The sequence below is a fragment of the Periplaneta americana genome, chromosome 17 (assembly GCF_040183065.1).
Source record: "Periplaneta americana isolate PAMFEO1 chromosome 17, P.americana_PAMFEO1_priV1, whole genome shotgun sequence".
NCBI classification, from domain to species: Eukaryota; Metazoa; Arthropoda; class Insecta; order Blattodea; family Blattidae; genus Periplaneta; species Periplaneta americana.
In genome coordinates, this window is record NC_091133.1 from 13,702,664 (window position 1) to 13,726,343 (window position 23,680).

General features: G+C 37.6%; 1 protein-coding gene across 10 annotated transcripts in view; it reads left to right on the top strand.

Moving 5' to 3' along the window:
- LOC138692616 (zinc finger protein ZFP2-like) overlaps positions 1-23,680 on the top strand; it is a 103,602-nt gene that overhangs the window by 38,455 nt on the left and 41,467 nt on the right. For 4 of the 10 annotated variants that reach the window (XM_069815641.1, XM_069815639.1, XM_069815640.1 and 1 more), the window contains one exon: positions 4,239-6,102. The exons of the other annotated variants lie outside the window; for them this stretch is intronic. In XM_069815641.1, coding sequence (XP_069671742.1) covers positions 4,239-6,063 — 1,825 coding nt within the window. In that variant the 3' untranslated portion in view covers positions 6,064-6,102. Of the gene's footprint in view, positions 1-4,238; positions 6,103-23,680 lie in introns of those variants that run through there. 10 annotated transcript variants of the gene reach the window in all.

Sequence of the window (23,680 nt, forward strand, 5' to 3'; positions counted from 1 at the left end):
TCATATGTTTCATCTCTACAAGATAGTAGATACGTCTGCCACAGCTGATCCTTGAGGTCGACGCCTCCCATTTGTTTATTATAGTCCAAAACACACACGGGCATTTTCTTTTTGAGCTTCGTCACTGTGAAATGTAGAGATCAGTATGACTTACTTCTTGGCACTGCATTTCATTATAGAGGTGGGCCCTGAATGCTGAGCAAATAATTCACCCATTTTTTAAATCTTATCTCTAATTGATCAGTATGCCAATATAATCGGTTCCTCTGTCTTTCAGCATTGCTGCCAGGTGTATCCAAACAGTTCTGCCTTTATTTAGAATATGTTCTACTAAATGTGTTTGGTGTAATCAATGATGATTCAAATTTCGTTGTATTGCCAGACTAAACCATAAAGAACCACAGTTATCCAGTTGCAGATTCACACAATTCATACATTTTTATGGCAAATTTTGATCCTTTTAGCTGCAAGTACTGTTTGAAAGATAAATATTATCGGAGATTCGTCAGTGGATATGCTTTGTCTTGGGAGATAGAGACTTTGGAATGTGTTATTCGGATGTGACAATATGGGGAAAATGTCGTATAGTTTAGCAGCCTCTGTGCAACTTTTCTTCCTACAGTTGTCAGCAAAATGAAGGAGTTTACATCTTAGTTCGAATCTGTTCTGGGAAATAATATCTTCAAACACTGGAGTAGCTATTATTCTTATTGCTTAGAAATATAATATTATTACCAGTATGTTCACTGTTCGCATCACCATAAAATTTACAGTCTTTATTGGATAGATGCAACAATTCCTGGTACATTGTCACACGTTTCTGCAGATCAGTGAGCCTGTGGGCCACCCACTGAGCACAAATTTTATTCAGTTTCAAATCGTCATGCACGCAATTGTAACGTACATTTCATTCACAATCACAGGAGGCGATAAATTATTGCACTTGAAAATTTTTTTAGCAACAATGGTATCGATCAACGCTACTGAAAACAACAAAAGCACGCCCACAATGTTTTGTATATTTCTATTTCGGAGATCATTGTTATCAGAGAAAACCTTACAGTGGGTAATATAATTGTCAGTATTTTTCCACTTGTAAAATAATGTTCACTTTTTGTATCATCAGCAAATGCAACGTCGTCATTATCAGTTCCTTCTCTTCTTCTACAACATCCCTTATGGCATCAGTAAGAGTCAAGTCTTCAACAATGTCACCTTCATTGTCAATTGTCACTAGATTCGTAGTTGTTTTTAGTAAAATCTTTCCGATTTCATAACTTTTCTAAGGATGCTCAGCACTTGTGCTAGCTTGCTCATACTCCAATCTGAAGGCTGAACTGATCTGCACGTCAGACTCAAGAGAGCTCTTGGCCATACTGATTATGTCAACACACTACGGTGGAAAAGAAAATCAAAACATTAATGAGTTGCTATGAATGAGCTGTTTCATTTTCGTCTGTGCCCATCTTGGTAGTAGTATGAATTAATTTATGTTGGCAGCACAAATAAGAAGCAGACGCAAACTAGACCTAAAGTCGAGGTCTTAGAAAGTGAATAAGATCGAGTTAGAGATACGATGCATATACAGGTAGATAACAAAGAACTTCACCTTCAAATACATACAATTCACATAAGAAGGAAAAGAGAACATACTTCGAAATTCTATGAAATATGTGTCAGAATTGAAATTGCTAATGTCAGTATTCCACTCACAAATATAAATGACACTAAGTAATATGGAAAAAACATAATAAATATGATATTGTGTATAGAAATGGGTATGTCTAACCTTCATTTACAAAGATATGCCACGAGATCGAAATTATCTTATCATTTGTAGCCGTCACAGCGATTCAAATTATGAAATTCGCTAAGCAGTGCAGTGCATAGACACCGGTGACATACAACAGGAAGTCCCACCTATACAATGCGCCAGCATCAACGACAAGGGGTTAAATTCAATATCTTTTGGTCAAGGTTGAAAATTAATATTCTTGTCATTGGTGTGTAGGCCTACCCATTGTTCTGAGCGACAGTATAAACCAGTGCATTTTGATTGCTCATCAGCAGTTGAATAAATAGCAGAATGTCCAGATAAGCTTCATACCTGGTGTATAAGACTGTGGAAATTACTGCATTCTGACAAGAAATTCACATTATGAAATAGGCGCTCCCATACCAATTTATATTCAAGGAATACATTTTTTTCGAGATATTCTGTTTTGAGAGTCCTCTTGTTTCAATTTGCATGTCACTTTCTTTTGTACATCGAAAGATATCAGATCCATATTACCATATTCAGAATGTCACAATGTTTATTCATAATTTTGAAAGTATTCATTCTGTGTGTTTAGGTTTTACTTCTCTGGTGTCATGGATCATAATCATTAACCTCAGGATTGTATTATTCATATGCAGAATACAGTTCCGTGACTAGCATCCTAGCATGAGTTACTTTTCCTACACATTTACATAAAATGGGTCTGTTGCACCTTACGCTATTTAATGATGAATTAGACATAAACATGGAATAATATTAATTTATTATTTAATTTAATTTTAGGAGCTTTCATTGTGACAAATAATACAATTATATAACTAAGTAACAAGTGAAAATACAGACATGTATATTTGTTTATTTCTACAAGATAATTGTAGACTCCTAATATTTTTCTTTGGGCAAACAAAATAATACAGTCTTATAATTAAGTAGCAAGTAAAAATAAATTCTTGTTACAACACTAAGACATATATATTTATTTATATGAGATAATAATGTAATGATCCACGAGATAGAAGAAAAAGTCCATACCTGTGGAGTAACGGTCAGCGTGTCTTGCCGCGAAACCAGGTGGCCCGGGTTCGAATCCCGGTCGGGGTAAGTTACCTGGTTGACTCTTTTTTCCGGGGTTTTCCCTCAACCCAATACGAGCAAATGCTGGGTAACTTTCGGTGCTGGACCTTGGACACATTTCACCGCCATTATCACCTTCATATCATTCAGACGCTAAATAACCTAGATGTTGATACAGCGTCGTAAAATAACCCAATAAAATAAAAAAATAGAAGAAAAATAGTAAGGAAAACCCACATAAGTATATCTTATCAGTATTGCACACGACTCTACAAACATTATTTGCACGCTCGTAGCAGATAGATTTGGTCTTTCTATCTCTGGCTGTAGGACATAGGAAACATCTCGTCTTCTTGTTTTCATAGTTGCCACTACTGTTACCACTGTTTTGCACACTACTATCTAGATTAGTGATGAAATTTTCTATGTCCACATAAATGGACTTATGGAGATGGGGATTGGATGATCTTCTAATCATGTATGGTAGGATTACTTCCATTGACATCTCTTTGATGAATAGTCTCTTCTTGTTAGAAATCCTTTATGGTACATGGGGTGCTGAGTACAATATAGAATAAATGAAATGCTTTTAGAGCAGAAACTCCCGAAATGTTACACCAAAGTGTCATGGGCCAGCGTTTGATTTGCCTTTTATAAGTATAATTGTGCACATTTTGATCCATTACATCAACACCACCCTTACTGCGATTGTAGAATTTTTGGGTGCTGTTCGTCAACAGCATCGTTATGGAGCATGGTAGTTAGTAGAATAGCGCATTTGTTTTTCTTTGGGTAAAAACCAATCATTATGATGGCCTTGTGAAATACAAATACATTTGTGTTCACTGATCGGTTTGCATTAGGTTTAATTTCTTTTGGAATGTCTCTCTTGTTTTGTCAGATAGTTCCCACAATTGTCACTTCCTTCTCCAACATACATTGCGTCAAAGGTACACTTGTAAAATAAGAAATAATCAGCATCAAGAAAAAAATTCATGCATCCTAGGGTTTGTATGACCCAGTTCTTCCATTTAGGATTTTCAATCTCTGTTCCTTGCCCTCAAACCGTGTTGGGCCATTTATGCTACACATATAGGTTGATAGTGGATACATACAATGCGTACATTTAATCTTCCTTCGCTGGCATATTTGCAGCTGCTCTCTCCGCTCTACATACGCGAGTGCGGGAACATAAAATGTATGCGCTGTATATGTCACAAGTTACATTTAATATAGGTACGCAAAACTAAATCCTTTAGAAATAATATGAGTGTGACCTTATAACATGCAGCTGAGTTTAAACGTTATTGCTGAGATAATTTTATTTTTGGTGAATACTTATTGCTTGTAATTTCTCCTGACTGATTATATATTTTTATGATAGTTTCGGAGACTCCAATGACAAAAGAGTACCGTCAGAGTGTGAAGGTTTCGCAGACGAAGAACACATAACTATTTGTGAGGCAGCGAAGCAATCTGTTTCGTCAGCAAATACTTTTAGGGCTCATACTGATAAACGATTCAGATGCGATGTTGATGAAAGATATTCTTCGAATTCCGGTAATCTGAGAAGCCACATCCTTCAGCATACAGACGAAAAGCCCTTCCAATGCGATATCAGTGGAAAATGTTTCCTTGATCAAGGACATACAGAACACCACGAACTTGTGCGCAGTGGCGAGGAATCATTTAAGTGCAATGTCTGTGGAAAATGTTTTTCGCAGCCCTGCAACCCAAAAACCCATGAACATTACCATGAATGTGACAGATACGGTGTTTGTGGGAAGAGTTACTCTCTATCGAATAATGTAAAAATCCACGAATGCGAGGATACTAATCAGAATCAATTCAAATGTGTTGGTCTTGGAAAAAGTTTTACGCAATCAAATAATCTAAATAAGCATGAATTCCAGGAGAATAGTGGAAAACCCTTCAAATGTGTTGTTTGTGGGGTGTGCTTTCAGCAGCGGAGTAAACTGAAAGTGCATCTATTGCAGCATAGTAGTGAGAAAGCTTTCAAATGTGATGTCTGTGAAAAATGTTTTGCTCAGCGGAAGCATCTAAAAAGGCATGCTCTCTACCATACTGGTGAGAAACAATTTAAATGCGATGTTTGTGGTAAGAGCTTCTATGAGGCGCATAAACTGAAAATCCATCATCGCCAGCATACTGGTGAGAAACCTTTCAAATGTGAAGTCTGTGGAAAGTGTTTTACGTATTCCAGTGATTTTAAAAGGCATGAACGCCTTCATACTGGTGAGAAACCATTTCAATGCACTGTCTGTGGAAAATGTTTTTCGCAGTCAGCTTACCTAAAAACGCACAAGTGTCAGCGTACTAGTCAAAAACCAATTAAATGCGATGTTTGTGGAAAGTGCTATTCTCAGCCGAGTAGACTAAAACTTCATAAACTCCAACATACTGGTGAGAAACCGTTCAAATGTTGTGTCTGTGGAAGGTGTTTTTCACGTTCGAATGACTTGAAAACTCATGTACTCCTCCATAGTGGTGAGAAACCATTCAAATGCAAGGATTGTGGAAAGGGTTTTACACGGTCGAACGATCTCAAAAGGCATGGGCTCCTCCATACTGGTGAAAAAACTTTCAAGTGCATGGTATGTGGAAAGTGCTTTCTGCACACTTCTAACCTAAAAAAACATGAACTCCAGCATAGCGAGAAACCATTCAAATGTGATATTTGTTCGAAGTCTTTTACACAGTTATATCTTCTAAACAGGCATAAACGTTTGCATACTGGTGAGAAACCATTCAAATGTGTTACTTGTGGAATGTGCTTCGCAGAGCAGAGCAACCTAAAACTTCATCTAGTGCGACATAGCGTTGAGAAACCATTCTCCTGTGATGATTGCGGAAAGTGTTTTGCACATTCGAGACATTTGAAAGTGCATAGACGTTTCCATATTGGTGAGAAAAAATTCATGTGCGATGTATGTGGAAAGTGCTTTTTGCTATGGCATAATCTAAAAATTCACAGACGTCGGCATACTGATGAGAAACCTTTTCAATGTGATATTTGTGGAAAGTGTTTTACGGAATCCAGTAACCTTAAAAGTCATGGACTTCGGCATACTGGCGAGAAATCTTTCACATGCGCTGTTTGTGGAAAGTCTTTTAGGCACCCGAAAAGTCTAAAACGACATGAAGCCCGGCATACCGATGAGAAACAATTCAAACTCGATATATATTGAAAGTACTTCCCGCAGAGTACTAAAAAAAAAAAAAGAAAATGAAACCAGCCCAGTAGAGAAAGTGCTTCACGCTGTCAAGTTGCCTAAAAAAAAAAGATGTACCCCAGCATATAAGTAAGAAACTATTGAAATGCGAATTTTGTAATAAGTATTTATTGCACTCTAGTAACGTAAACAGACCTGGGCGCCAGCGCATTGCTATGTGTATCCAAATGCAAAATTTATGGAATAGGCTTTCCGCAGCTGAGTAATCTAAGAAAAATAATTCTTGCATAGTGGTGAGAATGTATTAATATACGATGTCTGTGGAAAGTGTTTACCCGGTGCAGTAACCTTTGAAGGCATGGCCGCCTTTAAACTGGTGACAAACCATTCGAAAGAGATGTTTGTGGTAGGTATTTTATGTAGTCAGATCGGCTAGAAAGAGATCCAGCCATGGGTATTGGTGACTCATCTGATGATACGTGCCTCAACGGCTTTGGCATTGCTTATCGCCTTCCATGACATATAAGCACAGTCTAGTATATACAGTCACGAAGCTCAATACTTAATAAATATGCATCCACAGATAGTAGTGACCACCAGGATCGCTACTATCGTCTCATCATAGACCCATTGAGCGAATATAGTAAAGAACCGTAGTGCACCCAACGAACTTATGTACTTTCGTGCGCGTTTCTATTTTATTATAGACCTCATTCCATAGCAGACGATAATGTATGTTCGGGTTTTCTATTTCAGTGTATGGAGCTCAGTGAAATATTATATTATAACTTTATTGCGCATCATTACTAAGTTTTATTTAGTGTAATGTGTCCATAAGTTCCGTTTACTTCTTGTTGCATAATATGTTGCAGAAATAATTACAAAACTGTGTAATTTTAATGTGAAGATAATTTAAATGTTAACAATCTGTTCGCATCAACATTTTCAGTTTAGAATGGAAGCTATTTTGAGGTTTAATAAAATAATTTATATTGTAATTTTAATTTAGCACATCTAGCTTCCTTAATTGTAGATAGACAATTTACCATACCACGCACTCCTATGAAATTAGTGTACGTAAGTTTGTTACTTCGTCTCCTAGGGAGTAGATCGCGGAGAATTTTTTAGATGTCTTTTTCTTCCCCCCCCCCCGTAACAGGCTGACGACGACAGCTCTATTGGGGGGGGGGTCATTAAATGTCCTCGCGCTCTTCTCCCCTTCCCTTAGAAAAAATAACAAGATAGGAATAGACACGACTGGTGGTCATATGACGAAAATTGCAATGGAATTGGACCCTTATACAGTAACTGTTAAAGTGCCGCCTCGAAAGTTTATTAGTATCACCTTGGACGGAACAGAAAAGACAGTGAAGAACATCAGTCCATTTTACGTGAGACGGGCACTCGACGGACTCGGCAAGGTCGAAAATGCAAATCGACTACGCAACGGTAGTCTCCTCATCGAGACTATATTTCCAAAACAGAGTGAGTGTGCTTAAATGCGACAGGCTGATGTCAGTAGATTTACTGGCATGTAAAAGAACTCCTGCGGGACAAAATTCTGGCACATCCGGCGACGCTGATATAACCTCTGCAGTTGCGAGCGTCGTTAAATAAAACATAACATTTAACATTTATTAAAGTCGAACGGTACTCCTCCCTGAACACCACGCGGGGAGTAGTGCATACGGATTCTCTGGACAGTATGTCTGATGAAGAGATCCAACTTGATCTGGCGGAGCAGTCCGTGTCCAAGGCTTACCGTTTATTACGTAAGCGGGACAGACAGACTGTTCCCCTGAACACTGTCTTTTTGGCCTTCGAAAAGCCTGTCCTACCAGAATACATTCTTGTCGGCTACGAGCGTGTCCCAGTTCGTGCGTATGTGCAGAACCCAATGCGGGGCTTAGGTGCCAACGGTTCGGACATACGCAAAAACGTTGCACTAACAACATCATATGTGCAAAGTGCGGCGGTGCTGACCATGGTGATTCCCCATTTGTCGAGCAATGTGTGAATACTTCTGGGGATCACACCTCCATTCTAAAAATTTACCGATGTATATGGTAGAGGAGGCTATTCAAGAACTTCGAGTCCGAGAAAATATTACTTTTTTCGAGCCGCGTAAGCGTATTTTCGATCAACAAATAAGGCTACAGGAAAGTCTTATTCATCAGTATTGCATAAGGCAACAGAGGGATTTGATGCATCTACGCAGACGCCACCTGTTGCAAGTATGCCTGGGAAGCGAATTGAGACCGCAACCCAGACATATGTGGACGCTGCGACACAGACTGCTGAGTCAGACGACTCGCGTGAGCTTGATATCAGGCATTACGCCTCTAGAAAGATCGCTCCCCTGACAGCAGAGAAGGATTCTAGCCCTGGTAAAACGCGACAACGTCGCACTCCTAGTTCGGGTGGCGGGTCGAGATCACGCAATCGGTCACGACCTAGATCAAGATCACAATCAGTAGTTCGACGAACTGCAAGTGAGTCGCCACAGTCGAAGACTAAGCAGTCGCAGGCAAAAGCATCAACCCATGAAAAGGAAAAGAAGAGATGATCCCCTGTGAAGTCACCAACATGATATAGCTACTTGAGATGACTGATATTTACAATGGAATGTGAACGGTGTAAGCACCAGATATACAGAACTACAACAATTGATCTATCATGAGAACCCTGCTATTTTATGTCTCCAGGAGACACAGCCCGGAAACTCCGTATCTCAGGATACTATGTTCACCAGTGCGATCATCTTGCTGTTATATGTGCCAACGGAGGTTGTACCCTGCTACTCCGCCAAAGTATCTTTTCGTCTGTTATAAAAATTAACAGTCCACATCAATGCATAGCCGCTAGTTAACTTTACCTACCATACAGTTTTCAATAGTCTCTGTCTATATGCCCCCAGCCACACCTTTGATACTGCATGCAATTGCACATATTCTCTCACAGGTACCTGCTCCATATCTGGTAGTGGGGGATTTCAATGCATCCCAGCACTCTTGGAGCTGAAATTCCGATGATGACAGAGGATATAAAATTGCAGAGGTATGTACCCGTCTAAATCTCGTTACCCTCAATTCAAGGGAAGCAACGCACCTCTCCTTGTCATATGGTACATACTCCATGATAGATATCTCCATTTGTAGCCCAGTTTTGTCCACGCATTTCTAATGGTCTGTGATTCACGACCTACATTGTAGTGACCACTACTCCATCCGAATGCGTATGTCCGCTTTACGTCCTGCGGAATCTCGCTCTCCAAACTGGGTTATTAAAAAGGCGGACTGGGTCGGATTTTCGCAGTCCATATCATTCGATGATAATGGACATGAAAATGTGGACTCCGTAATAGACCATTTCTCAAATGTGGTTATAAAGTTAGCAGAATTATCTTTCCTCCCGTCTTCCTGCAGGCCAAAACGCTTCTCTGTCCCCTGGTGGACGGATGCCTTCAAAGATGCAATCCGAGACCGCAAACGTGCCTTACGCCAATTTTACACTACCGTATACCATGTGCATTTTTCTTCACAAAACAATTATCAGGGCAAGAGTTACATACACTAACATTGCAAGTGATTAGTGAATTCGAGAAATGTGGTTTTATATTCATTAGAATTGTTTCTGACAACCATAAAAGCTATACTACAATGATGAAGCATCTTTCAGGGGTTCATTGAAACCCGTGACTACACACCCTTGTGATGGAAACAGAAAGTTATTTCTAAGTTTTGACCAGTGCCACATATTGAAAAACATCAGAACCCAATTCCTGGAACGTGAAATGTCTGATGGTACTGGAACAATCTCAGGGAAATATGTGAAATTGTTACACAAACTCCAAAAACATGATACAGTGAAACCTGTCAGATATCTCAAGAAAAAACACGTTGAACCTACTGCATTTGAAAAAATGAACGTTCGAAGGGCAAAAGAAATATTTTTTCCATGTGTAATTAATTGCTGCTATCAGATCATTGAAAGAAAATGCAAGCTCACACCCTGAAGCCCACAAATTCAAAGATTCTGATGCGACATTGACTTTTATGGAAAATATCAACAATTGGTTAGCAATCCATGATTTTAGCAATACACATTATCATGTGGAAAGTAGAAGTAATGATAAGCAACATTTCTTCTATTTGGATGATTATCGTCTAGACTGGCTAGAAAATTATTTCCTTTCTTATCTCCATACAACGAAGTGTGCAAGTAACACACGTCAAAAAGATTTCATAACTAACGAGACATATGAAGCTATCAGTTGACAACAAAATCAATTGTTTTCTGCATTAAATATCTTTTAGAAAATGTGTACCATTATGTTCTTACTAGAGCATTTTCAAGTGATCCTGTTGAGTCACTCTTTAGTACATTGCGCCGTATGTCCGGATCAAATGACATGTTGGATGCAAGGGCAGTGAACTTCAGTTTACAAAAGATATTGAAAACGGGTATTTTGTGCATGTCAAACTTCAGCAGTGTAGAGAACCATGCATCTGACATCACAGATGGACTACCTATTCAAGAACTAGATATGCCAGACACCGCTGCTGCAACATATAGTATTCCTAAGTTAGTTTTAAACATCCTGCAACAGCTACTAATCCAATCAGGTAAGCTATAGGCATATTCAATGACAATTAGTCATTTGATTTACTAGTAATTGTTACAGTGTTTAATTAAAATTTTCTGTGGTTTTTATTATTCATTATTACTATTTTTTTGTAAACCAGGAATGTATTTTTTTTTACAGACATTCCATTACCACCAATGAAAACAGCAAGTTTGACATATATTGGTGGCTATATAGTACGAACAGTGGAAGAAAGGGTCTCCTGCATGGGATGCTTAGATTGTATAGCTCAGAACACTAATAGCTCTCCATTGATGAGTCTTATTGCAAATCAAGATTTAGGAGCTCTGCGATATCTGAAATCTACCTTTGTTTCAGTGTTATCAGTCATTCATCGTTTTGTTGAATGGGCAGTACCATTCATACCAAACAAGAATATATTAGAAAATGTATGTTCGGAAATTGAGCCGTTACTGTGTAGATGCCCTCTATTGCAATGCCCAATTTGTGACGAAGACGGCCAAAAACGTCTTGCTAATATCATTACTGTGAAATTTGTTAGGCCGCTTCTAGATAACATTGCAGCAGCTTTAACTGAAAAGCTTGTTCCTTTGAAGAATGTGGCTTATAATCCACTGAGTCGCAAAATCTTGAAACTATGATTCTTGAATCTGCAATATCAAGTGGAATGTACCAGTGCAGTGAGTGAAATTATAAAACTTAGTACAAGTTATGGTAAATATTTACCCTAAGTGATTACTTAGAAACATCACAGTTTAGCCTAGGGGTGCTACCCAGAGGATAAACTACAAAATTACTCCTCCGTCATCATATTACTTAAACTGAAAAGGTTACTATGTGTTATCTTCCCTGCTTTTAAACTCACGTGTTTACCATAATTAACAGAACTAAACATAATAATACGTATTATATTCTTATTTATTATTTATAAGTGTTATTATTACTCTTTAATCATTTATTTTAATTGATATTGAGTATTTCTTCTGTGGACACCAGAGCTTGGCAGACAGCGCCTCGTGGTGGAATAGAGAAATTATCCAATTTCAAGGAAATGTTACTATTGTGAAGGCCGTATACAAAACAGCGAAGGGAACATCAAGTCGGTCGTGAAATCATAGACTTACTAAATAAATAACCGCTAGACCGCTCACTGGCGCTAGTGTTATGCTCCCAAATTAAACAGTCGACGGGCGGCCATTTGTTTGGTTGAGCTCAATAAGTATGGTTCGTTCGTGTGCTGTTTTTAATTGCAGCAATGCACACGGATGTAAAGATAAAGAAGGAAGGAATGTTAGATTTCACTTATTAGTTAATCTTTAATTTCTACAATGACTTTTGTTCCATATTATGTTACAGAAGACAAACTATTGTACTTATACGATTGTTTGTGCTTCAGGTTTCCTATGAGTAAAGAGTTCCTTAACCGAAACTGGATAGGTGCAATCCGCAGAGAGAATTTCTACCCTACATTGAATCATTCAGTATGTTCAACTCATTTAAAAGATAGTTGTTACCTTTTGAACTACGTTATTACCGGATACATTGTTATTGTCCTTCATCGACTCCATATCCTTCCTTTTCTTCAACAGCTGTTGTTTCAGTGCATATATGAATAATTATTCTCCGAATTTGATGATACACATACTCTATAAATTACAAAAGGTTAATTTTTTAATATGACTGATTTGAAATTAACTCTTGACTTAGTTACGGATTAATGAACCAATTTTTTTGTACTACTACTACTACTACTACTTATTGCTAATAATAATAATAATAATGCTCTTTGATTTCATTCAGTAGTTTAACCTACAGATTAAATTAAAAAGTAGACATTAATTATTTTATTAACCATAGTTATGAATATTCACATTCAGAGTTCCTATGAAAATGATGCAAGCCTGACAGCCTGGTTGAATCCAAATAAAGTGAGTCGAGATTGTTAAAAATCCCGATTTTAGGGATAATAGCGTGGAACGTAATTTAAACAAGTTAGTCTGCATTTCCTATTATCCGATATTTTTATTTATATATTGATTCAAATGGTAACATTGTAAATATAGAGGTAACCCACGGAAATTTAGTAATCTGTGAGGTAACCCAGCTGATTGCCGTAAGGCAACTATTATTCACAAGATAATAGTCTCCCTAGTTCTACCTCAATGTTGATTAATCCGTTTCGGTACCTAGTTGCTGCTCTTGCAGTAGCAGATGGTGGGTTTGAAAGTTGAGGAGGCCAAGACGTGAATGATGAGAATACAAAAATATAAGGCCTGTGACGTACCTCATTACCAAGCGCAGAATTTATAGGTTTTAAGAAATTAAAATTAGGTTTTCCAATTTATGTTTTAGGCTTTTAAATCTTCTGTTTAGGAATTTATATGATTTTACGGGAAAAAAGAAAAATAAACAACATACTGTTAATATATTACAACGGCTTGGTAAAGATTGCTACTTTTTGGGACACTAAGTACTAACCTACGAATTAGGTCTTTTTTAAAAAATGTTACTCTTTGCTACATGAAACGAACAAGAAAAGCAGTATTTCGAGAGTACTGGTAACGAGATGGCAACAAAATTGATTCGAACCTAAGAATCCGGGGCTTGCTCATTACTATTACATAGTCTAATTTTACAGCAAATTAACTCGACGTCATCTTTCTTCGCAAACCGATCAAATAGGTCACAACATACTGAATAACTGCTACAAGAAGAAGCTAGAGACAAATCTGAATTTGTTTCTAAACTCTCGATGTATTTATAATACTGTATAAGTAAATACATCTCGAAACACAAAAAAACAAAATAACAAGAATACAATCCAGGTCGGGGCAAGTTACCTGGTTGAGGTTTTTTCCGGGGTTTTCCCTCAACCCTGTATGAGCAAATGCTGGGTAACTTTCGGTGTTGGACCCTGACTCATTCCAACGGCATTATCACCTTTATCTCATTCAGACGCTAAATAACCGTAGATGTTGATAAAGCGTCGTAAAATAACCCACTAAAATAAAAAAAAATAAAAACAAGAACACCCGCAAACGAGAGAAAATCTAACAACATAAATGAAAACTTTTACGCATGGAGAGAAAACTAACAACACGTGACTCAATTTTCTAAAACCAAGAAGAGAAAAAGAGAGAGAGCTTCCCAATACAGCCGAAACCGGCAGTACAGTTGTCAGCGGTGGGTAGGACGTCTCCAAATCGGCTCCCTTCGCGCGTTCTAGTCAAGTTTAAACACTCTTCTAACCAGCTATCTTATTGGTTGAACTGCTGTTGTCATGGTTACCGGGGAGTAGCGTCATGTAGCCGACTCCTCTCTCCCGCTCTCGCATAGACACTGCAGGCTGCTAGATATCGACTATACAGGTTACAGCGCTATCTGTTATTTTTCAGTACCAATTATTTGTACTATCTACAGTATAGCGAGCGGCCATCACCAACTCAATGTGGTTGACTTTACGTAACTTACATCTTAGTCGTAGTGAATAGTAAAATTAATACAAAGGTAAAAAATGTTCGTCATTTGCTGTAACTTGTCTGTGATCTTAATTCAGCTAAAATTATTACTGCCATATTGTGTTCTGGTAAAATATTAGGGATGCTCGGCCTCCCTTGCCTCCCCTGAAAATCCGCCGCTGTGCTCTTGCAATTAATAACCATTGTGTATTTTAGGTGCGTTGAGTGGCAGAAAAGATAGCGTTTAGATATCGTATTTTACACTCATAAGAGACACATACGATTCCTGCGTTTTATAGTTTAGTGAACTATGTTTAAACATGGATTCATCGTCAGATAGACTGTTGCAGTACCGGTTACGAAAAAGGAAAGTTGCAAAGTTAATTTAGTAGCGAATGGTTAAAACATTTTCGTGATTAATAAAAGAAAAAAGGATTAGCCTATAGTATTTCACTGTACTGTGTGTCCTTCGTATTTTAGTGTTTCTCAAGGAGGCAAATATTACATTAAAAGCACGCGAACACTATTTTGCAGAAAAAAACTATAAGGCCCAATTGTATAAAACTCCCTGACCAAAGATCAAACTTTGATCGAAGATCGAAAAGTGAACCGAGTTCAGACACTTCTTCTATTGTATAAAACTTTTCTGCGATCAAATTACCTTGGTTCAAATGCATTCTAAGTTCACGTGAAAAGGATTGGCAACATCGCATAAACAGGTGAAATACGTAATGCGCGGACAGGTTTGTTTAGTGTTGTCAATCCAGCGACTTTAACTCTTTTTCAACAACAATTTCTTTTAACTTTTATATTGCTTAAATAGGGATTTAGTGACCTTTTTAGCACCCCATAGTGACAAAATTTAATCTTTCTTTGTTGATAGTGAGAAATCTAGCGACTTTACAACTACTTTTTGGCGACTTTCCGTACACTCTGTTGGAGACACTGGTTTTTTTCTGCAATGTAAATAATGGCGGACAATAAGAAGAAGGTTGACTGTTCTCCGAGTTGTTACCATGTTATGGTGTTAGATACTGCTAAACATAATAAAGCTTTATAAAACGACAATTTTCGTTTAGTAATACAGTTAATTGAACATTTATGAATGTACCTATCATATCCATTAATAATTAATGGTTGTTATAAACATAATATAATTATAGGTTATGTTATTTGATACTGCTGAACACGATAGAGCCTTATAAATATAAGAATGTTTGTGTATTAAGGCAAGAAATTGAAAGAAATATATTAAATGTACCTATCATATCTATTAATATTAATAATAATGGATATTTTATTTGCACAATCTGTCACTCGTATATTTCAAACAGAAAAGAAATAACTGAACTTGGATCATCTAACTTAATCGGAGAAATTTCTTCAGTCAAAGTTGACTTTAGTTTGAGACAAATTAATCTCAGATTAGACTTTATACAACACAAAATTCCAAGTTCAGCAGAAACAAGGATTAATTTAACCTCTGATCTAAGATTAAATTGTTTATACAATCGGGCCTAAATCTTATGATAAAGTGTTGATAAGTCTAATGTCTTATATTAGCTTCTGATATCCCGATTTTCCTCGCAGAAAACGTAGCAACTCTGCTGTCAGCAGAAACACGTTATTAAAGGTACATCGGAAAGGAAGTATTGTTCCTGTAAATAAAAACATTTAGCTTTCGGTTACGCAATACAATTCGTATTCAAACAGTGGTTTCGAAATCCCGCGCATATTCTTCCAAACAAATGGCGGCTTTGCGCTGCTTCAATCTGGAAACATATTTCTCACTTCTCACGATCCCGGATATAATAAGGTATTCTTAGTTTGCAAGGAGATACACCACAGAACGACCTCCTGAATTTGTAGTAGGCCCTACCCGTGAAATATTGTCTTGAAACGATGAAAAAACAATGTCACCGAAAAGAATTGTTTTCAATATTCAATCAATACGAGTCATTTCTCTCTTCTGTTTATGCTTTATTGACACCACGTGACGCGAGAAAGTTTGCTCCATTTCACAAGCGCACTCCACTCTGCTCGCCAGTGAGAAAGGGATGCCCAACTGCGTTGCGTTATCGTGTGACCACAGAAGGATTCCAGCTTCGATTTCGGGGCCTTGCAGTGACAACAGGCAGCTAATATTTTGCACGTGGTCTTCTCGTAGCACATCGGTTATGTCACTAAAGTTTCGAGGCAAGTTTCGGCATGTGGGGTGTGATACTTCCCTTGCGAGCTGTTTTCTGTCGTCACTCATGACATGTCAATTTAATGAAAACATAAAGTAAAATCTTCGGTACACCATGCAGTGATAATTGTACTTTATCACAACGAATAATTGTAGTAAATATTATTTATTACTCGTAATGTCGTAATACATTTGATTTGGCTTGGAGGATGAGGGGAGTACGTTACACTAGACTCGGCATGCTCAACATTAAAATCGCATTGCTGCGTATGTTGTATCCTGAATAATGCAAATCGTATATATATATATATATATATATATATATATATATATATATACAGAGTGTTTCAAAACTACGGGGCATAATTTCAGGTATGTATTTCCCACATGTAGACAATCAAAATAGTTCATTACAACATGTGTCCGGAAATGCTTTATTTCTGAGTTATGGCCTTCACAACATTGAAATTCACTGGAACGTTTTTCTTTCCGCAGGTCTTTGCCGTCAAAGGAGACATTAAGAGGGCACTCTGGCAGTTCATTCCGAGGCGAAGGTTACATTCAGTGTTGTGTAGGCGTTAGACTGTGCGACATGTATTCAAATCAAGAGCTGGCAGAGATACACTTCATGTACGGTACAGCGGACGGCAATGCTGCGCTAGCTCGTCGTTTGTACCAGGAGAGGTACCCACAGCGACAATGTCCAGATCGGAAGACATTTGTATGTCTCCATTACCGTCTGTGCGAGTATGGAAAATTTAACTCTCCTGGTTTGGGAAGGGGACGACCAAGATCTACAACTCCAGAAGTACGAGGAGGAGATTCTGGAGGCTGTGAACATGACTCCTTCTATCAACATACGAAGGGTAGCGTTGCAAGTCAATGTTCTTCATACGACTGTCTGGAGACAGTTGAAAGATTATCAATTGTATCCTTATCATTTGCAACGTTTACAGGCCCTGTCACCAGCAGATTACCCTGCACGAGTTAGGTTCTGTCAGTGGTTCTTGCAGCAGTGTGGTGTAAATCCGAACTTTCCTGCCTTAGTATTATTTACAGATGAAGCACAGTTCACACGAGATGGCATAACAAATTTCCACAATCAGCATGTGTGGGCGTATGAAAACCCACGTGCAACTGTTCCATCTCATCACCAGGTGCGGTTCTCCCTAAACATGTGGGCCGGTATCATTGGTGATCGATTAGTTGGACCCCATGTACTTGTAAACAGACTTACTCCTGGAAAACACCATACCTCATATTTTAGAAGACACTCCATTGATCAATCGTCAACACATTCACTTCTTGCATGATGGCGCTCCTGCACACTTCAGTCGTACGGCTCGCCGGTAGGCCTACTTGGATCGAAGGTTTCTTCATCGATGGATAGGTAGAGGTGTCCCAATTGCTTGGCCTCCACGCTCACCTGATCTGAACCCTCTCGATTTCTACTTGTGGGGCCATTTAAAATCATTGGTTTATTCGTCTCCGGTGCCTGATTTGGAATCCCTTCGGAATCTAATTGTGGCATGTTCTGAGGACATACGCAATACTCCTGGAGTTTGGGATCGTGTTCGCAGGTCAATGAGACATCGATGTGAGGTCTGTATTGAAGCAGGAGGTGGACATTTTGAACAACTTCTGTAATGACAACGACCTGCGGAAAGAAAAACGTTCCGGTGAATTGCAATGTTATGAAGGCCATAACTCGGAAATGAAGCATTTCCAAACACATGTTGTAATGAACTATTTTGATTGTCTACATGTGGGAAATACATACCTGAAATTATGCCTCGTATTTTTTAAACACTCTGTATATTCAGCAGTAATAATTCACCATTGTCGTGGAATATTTCGCCACTTTAAATGATGATGATAAATCAGACTCTTTTCCTCGAATAACGCTACTGATTGTCTTGAGGCAAGACAAACTAAAAATTGAAAACCTCCCTCAAAGAAGGTTGTATATCATATGAAAAAGCATATTATATACAACCTTCTTTGAGGGAGGTCTTCAATTATACTAGTTTAATGATGATGTTGATAATGATAATAATAATAATAATGTCTGAAAATAGAAGACACCGGTAGTTCACTTTCAGCAATTATAACAAGCTAGAGGGAACGAAATCTGAAGGAAAAACACGGAACTGAAAACAATCAACTTGCCAAAGTAAATGAACCAGATGAACAATGTAGTTTGAAAGCAAAAATTTTAATTGAACAAATTCAGACTTTCGGGAAACAAAATTGTAAATTCCATTAAATGACTCTGAAAATCTGCATAAGTTACTGACATTTAACAAGTCATTAATAAATCTCAAATAAGACTGTAATATGCCTGTTATGTTTATAATCATCGGGTAATTGTGAATTACAGGAACGCCACTTCTTACCTTTTTGAAAATCACTCAAATAACCCATAAAATGAAGGAGCACATTTAAAAACGCGATGTAAATGCTGTGTTGGCGATATGCCCACCCAACCCACCCAAATAATTATCTTCCTTTTATATCATAATTTTGCAAAACGAGAGAGACTCCATTGCTATCTTGTCTGGTTTGACGTCAATTTTTCAGCGCTGCCAACATATGTAGATGATAAGCGAAAACGCGAAAACGTATTAATACAATCCTAATGAGAATTACGCAACAATGCCGCCATTGTTATACGCGGACTGTAATACTAGTTATCATAGCAATGACATGTGTCGGTTGTGATTTCAAATTACGTACTTTTCTGCGCAATGTCAACACTTTACAGTCAATGAAAGACTTCCTAGTATCTCACGGAATTATAAGAAACACTATAAACTGTCCGTCATGTCGTAATGTCTGCCATTTGAAAATTACAGGACGACAAAGACTGGAATTTAGGTGCAGCAAACGCCATGGGCAACAACGGCGATGCAACTTCATTAAAAGTGGTAGGAAAGATACTTTCATAGGAGATTCAAAATTATCGATAGACCAGATTTTGCAATTTTGTGCATTCTGGTGCCTACTTCCCAATCCTAGACATGTGACCCTCAGTGAAGAAGTAGAAGTATCACGCCACACGGTTGTAGACTGGTCCAACTTTTGTCGTGAAGTTTGCTTAGACTGGGTGTATGAACACAGGCAAGCAATTGGTGGTCCAGGGACAATTTTGGAGATCGATGAAAGCAAGTTCGGGCGGCGAAAATACAACCGCGGACGTCTCATTGAGGGCCAGTGGGTATTTGGTGGGGTGGAACGTGGTGACCCGACGAATTTTTTTATGGTACCAGTACAAAACAGAGACACAGAAACTCTAGTCAATTTAATACAGGAGTGGATTCTCCCAGGTACTACAATTGTATCCGATTGCTGGAAGGCGTACAACACTCTACAGAATCAAGGCTTTCTCCATCTGCGGGTAAACCACTCGGTGGAATTTGTGGATACAGCAGATAGTGGAGAAATCCACATAGAAAATCTCAGAAGACTTGCTGGCGAACATGTAACTATACACACGCAAAATATCGAGAGGAAGTGGCGCTCTGTGAAGTACTCTATACCAGCCTTCGGACGCCGGAAACAACACTTTGAGGGTTATTTTGCGAAGTACATATTCAAGTCCAACTTTTCCCGTTCTCGTCTCATATGCGAATTCTTCAAGAGAGCCGCTCTGCTGTACCCACCTCCACAGTAATTTGCTGAATTCCAGGCCACTTACAAAAAATGTTGAAATCACGGTTCGAAATATCTAATTTGAAAAAGTAGACTTAGAGCCTAAATGCTAAATAATGAATTAAAAACCTCATTTATGTTTGTATTGTGCAGTATGAATGTGTAACAAGCATATCCACAAACGTACAGTACTGCATCTTTTTCTTCTATTTTGTCTCGAGTTGTGTTATACTATTGTTGCAGCTAATTGAATGCGTAGCTTTGGTTCCCAGTCATAATGTAAGTGAAGAGTAATTACATGCTTTCAATGTGGAATTATTTTACAAAAAATAAACCACTTAGTTATATGAAAACCACAGTAACGCCTTTTGTGTTTTGTTTTTGGTGCAAGAGAAATACTCGTATTTTAAGAAAGTACTTCCATATTTTCAGTCCATGAAAAATATTTTTTACGAAAGTACTTTAGTATTTTTACTTGTCTTACACGAAACTATTTTCGCTCTTGCATTCCATTGTTTTGTATTATTGGTGCAAGGGAAATACTAGTATTTTAATAAAGACTTCCATACTTTCTAGTCCTGGAAAATCCTCCTTTACCAAAGTACTTTCGTATTTTTATGTCATCTCAAACACTCGTCCTCTACGAAATCACTTTCGCTGCAATAATGTAGTATATTGTAAATTATATGTTATTTATGCCGCAACGAAAATACCCATCTTTTAAGAAAGCACTTATTTTTAGTGCAGGAAAATACTTTGGAGAGACTTCAGAATACAGCGTAAGTACATATGTCGTTTTTGTTTTATTCAATTATTTATTATTGGTCCAGGGGAAATATCTTATATTGTACTTATTTATTTAAGTGAAGGGTACTTATGTCACAGCTCCTATAGGTATTTGCTAAAATACCTTGAAAATATGCTTTGTATTTATAATATTGATTAGTGATCACTGACAGAGTTAGATGCCCACCTATTCCGCCCTAAATGCGTATCTTATATACGAAAATCGCCATGCGTGAATGAACAGTACTCCCATATTTCGTTAATGTGACAAACGGTTTCAGTGTCGCAAACATAGTAATAATACTACACACCTAATCAAACCTAATCTAACCTGTCACATAATACACACGTAATATAATCTAGGCTAATCTAATCTGTTACACAATATTACACACCTTATCTAACCTAACCTGTCACATAATAAACACCTAATCTAACCTAACCTAACCTCTCACATAATACTACACACCTGATCAAACCTAACCTAACCTGTCACATAATACTACACACATAATCAAACCCAACCTAACCTCTAACATAATACTACACACCTAATCAAACCTAACCTAACCTCTCACATAACAATAACACCTAATCAAACCTATCCTAACCTGTCACATAATACTACACACCTAATCAAACCTAACCTAACCTGTCACATAATACTACACACCTAATAAACCTAACCTAACCAGTCACATAATACTACACACCTAATCAAACCTAACCTAACCTGTCACATAATACTACACACCTAATCACACCTAACCTAACCTGTCACATAGTACTACACATCTAATAGACGTAACCTAACCTGTCACATAATACTACACACCTAATCAAACCTAACCTAACCTGTCACATAATACTACACACCTAATAAATCTAACCTAACCTGTCACATAACACTACACCTCCTAATCAAACCTAAGCTAACCTGTCACATAGTACTACACACCTAATCAAACCTAACCTAACCTGTCATATAATACTACACACCTAATCAAACCTAACCTAACCTGTCACATAATACTACACACCTAATAAACCTAACCTAACCTGTCACATAATACTACACACCTAATCAAACCCAAACTAACCTCTAACATAATACTACACACCTAATCAAACCTAACCTAGCCTCTCACATAACACTACACACCTAATCAAACCTATCCTAACCTGTCGCATAATACTACACACCTAATCAAACCTATCCTAACCTGTCACATAATACTACACACCTAATCAAACCCAACCTAACCTAACCTGTCACATAATACTACACACCTAATCAAACCTAACCTAACCTGTCACAATACTACACACCAAACCTAACCTAACCTGTCACATAATACTACACACCTAATAAACCTAACCTAACCTGTCACATAATACTACACACCTAATCAAACCCAACCTAACCTCTAACATAATACTACACACCCAATCAAACCTAACCTAACCTCTCACATAACACTACACACCTAATCAAACCTATCCTAACCTGCCACATAATACTACACACCCAATCAAACCTAACCTAACCTGTCACATAATACTACACACATAATAAACCTAACCTAACCAGTCACATAATACTACACACCTAAAAAACCTAGCCTAACCTGTCACATAATGCTACATACCTAATCATACCCAACCTAACCTCATATAATACTACACACCTAATCAAACCTAACCCAGCATGTCACATAATACACACCTAATCTAACCTAACCTCTCACATAACACTACACACCTAATCAAACCTAACTTAACCTCTCACATAATACTACACACCTAAACAAACCTAACCTCTCACATAATACTATACACCTAACCTAACCTGTCACATAATATACACTTAATCTAACCTAACCTGTCCTGTCACATAGTACACTAACACCTAATGTAACCTAACCTAACCTGTCACATAATATATAATTAATCTAACATGTATCGTGGCTATGATAAAAGTATTGAAAATTGGTTTATAGAGCCACATTGGCAGTGATAAAAGTGTGCACACTCTACCTTGTCCTTTATTTATTTATCTACCCTTGTGCCTCCAGTAAAAAAAAAAACATGCATTTTAATTATTTTTAATTTCAATATTTTTTGTACATAAGTAGCTACTTACGCGGTATTCTGAACTATAGCGAATACTTTTTTTAAGAGACTACTTTCGCATTTTACTTGATCTAAAACTCGTCTGCTACGAAATCACTCTCGCTGCAATAATGTAGCATATTGTAGCATATATGTTAAATAATATATCCTACAACGAAAGTACTCGTCTTTCAAGAAAGCACTTCCGTATTTTTAGTGCACGAAAATATTTTTTTACGGAAGTCTAAAACTCGTCTTTTACGAAATAACTTTCTCTGTACGAATTTTGTTTATAGTGCAAAGAAAATACTAGTCTTTTAAGAAAGCACTTCCGTATTTTTAGTATAGGAAAATTCTCTTTTTTATGAAAATACTTTCGTAGTTGGAAATTTGTCTTTTACGAAAGTACTTTCGTATTTTGAATGCAAACGTATGCAGAGGATATGCGTTTAGGCATTATACAATCGTCCGTGGATTTATGCAACAATGCCCTAATCCATATAAGCCTACAGCCCTACACGGATTATTATAGTTACATCATGAGCAGTTTCGCTCTTTAAGCCTTTCATATGTTGCCATCACTGGTATGGTATCCTAGTGTAAAATTTTGGAACTCGTGTGAAGATGACAATCGCTTACAATATGGTTGTCTGCAAATTCGATCCAATTACTCAACATTTATGTCTAATATCCAAAAATCCCTTTGTTATGTTTATTAGTCATAAAATTCATAGACGTAATGGAAAAAAAAAAATCTTCTTCAATAATATAAGAAGTGTTATAAGTGCTTTGTGTGCTGTGAAGGTAGTGTATAATGGTAATCTTAAGTCC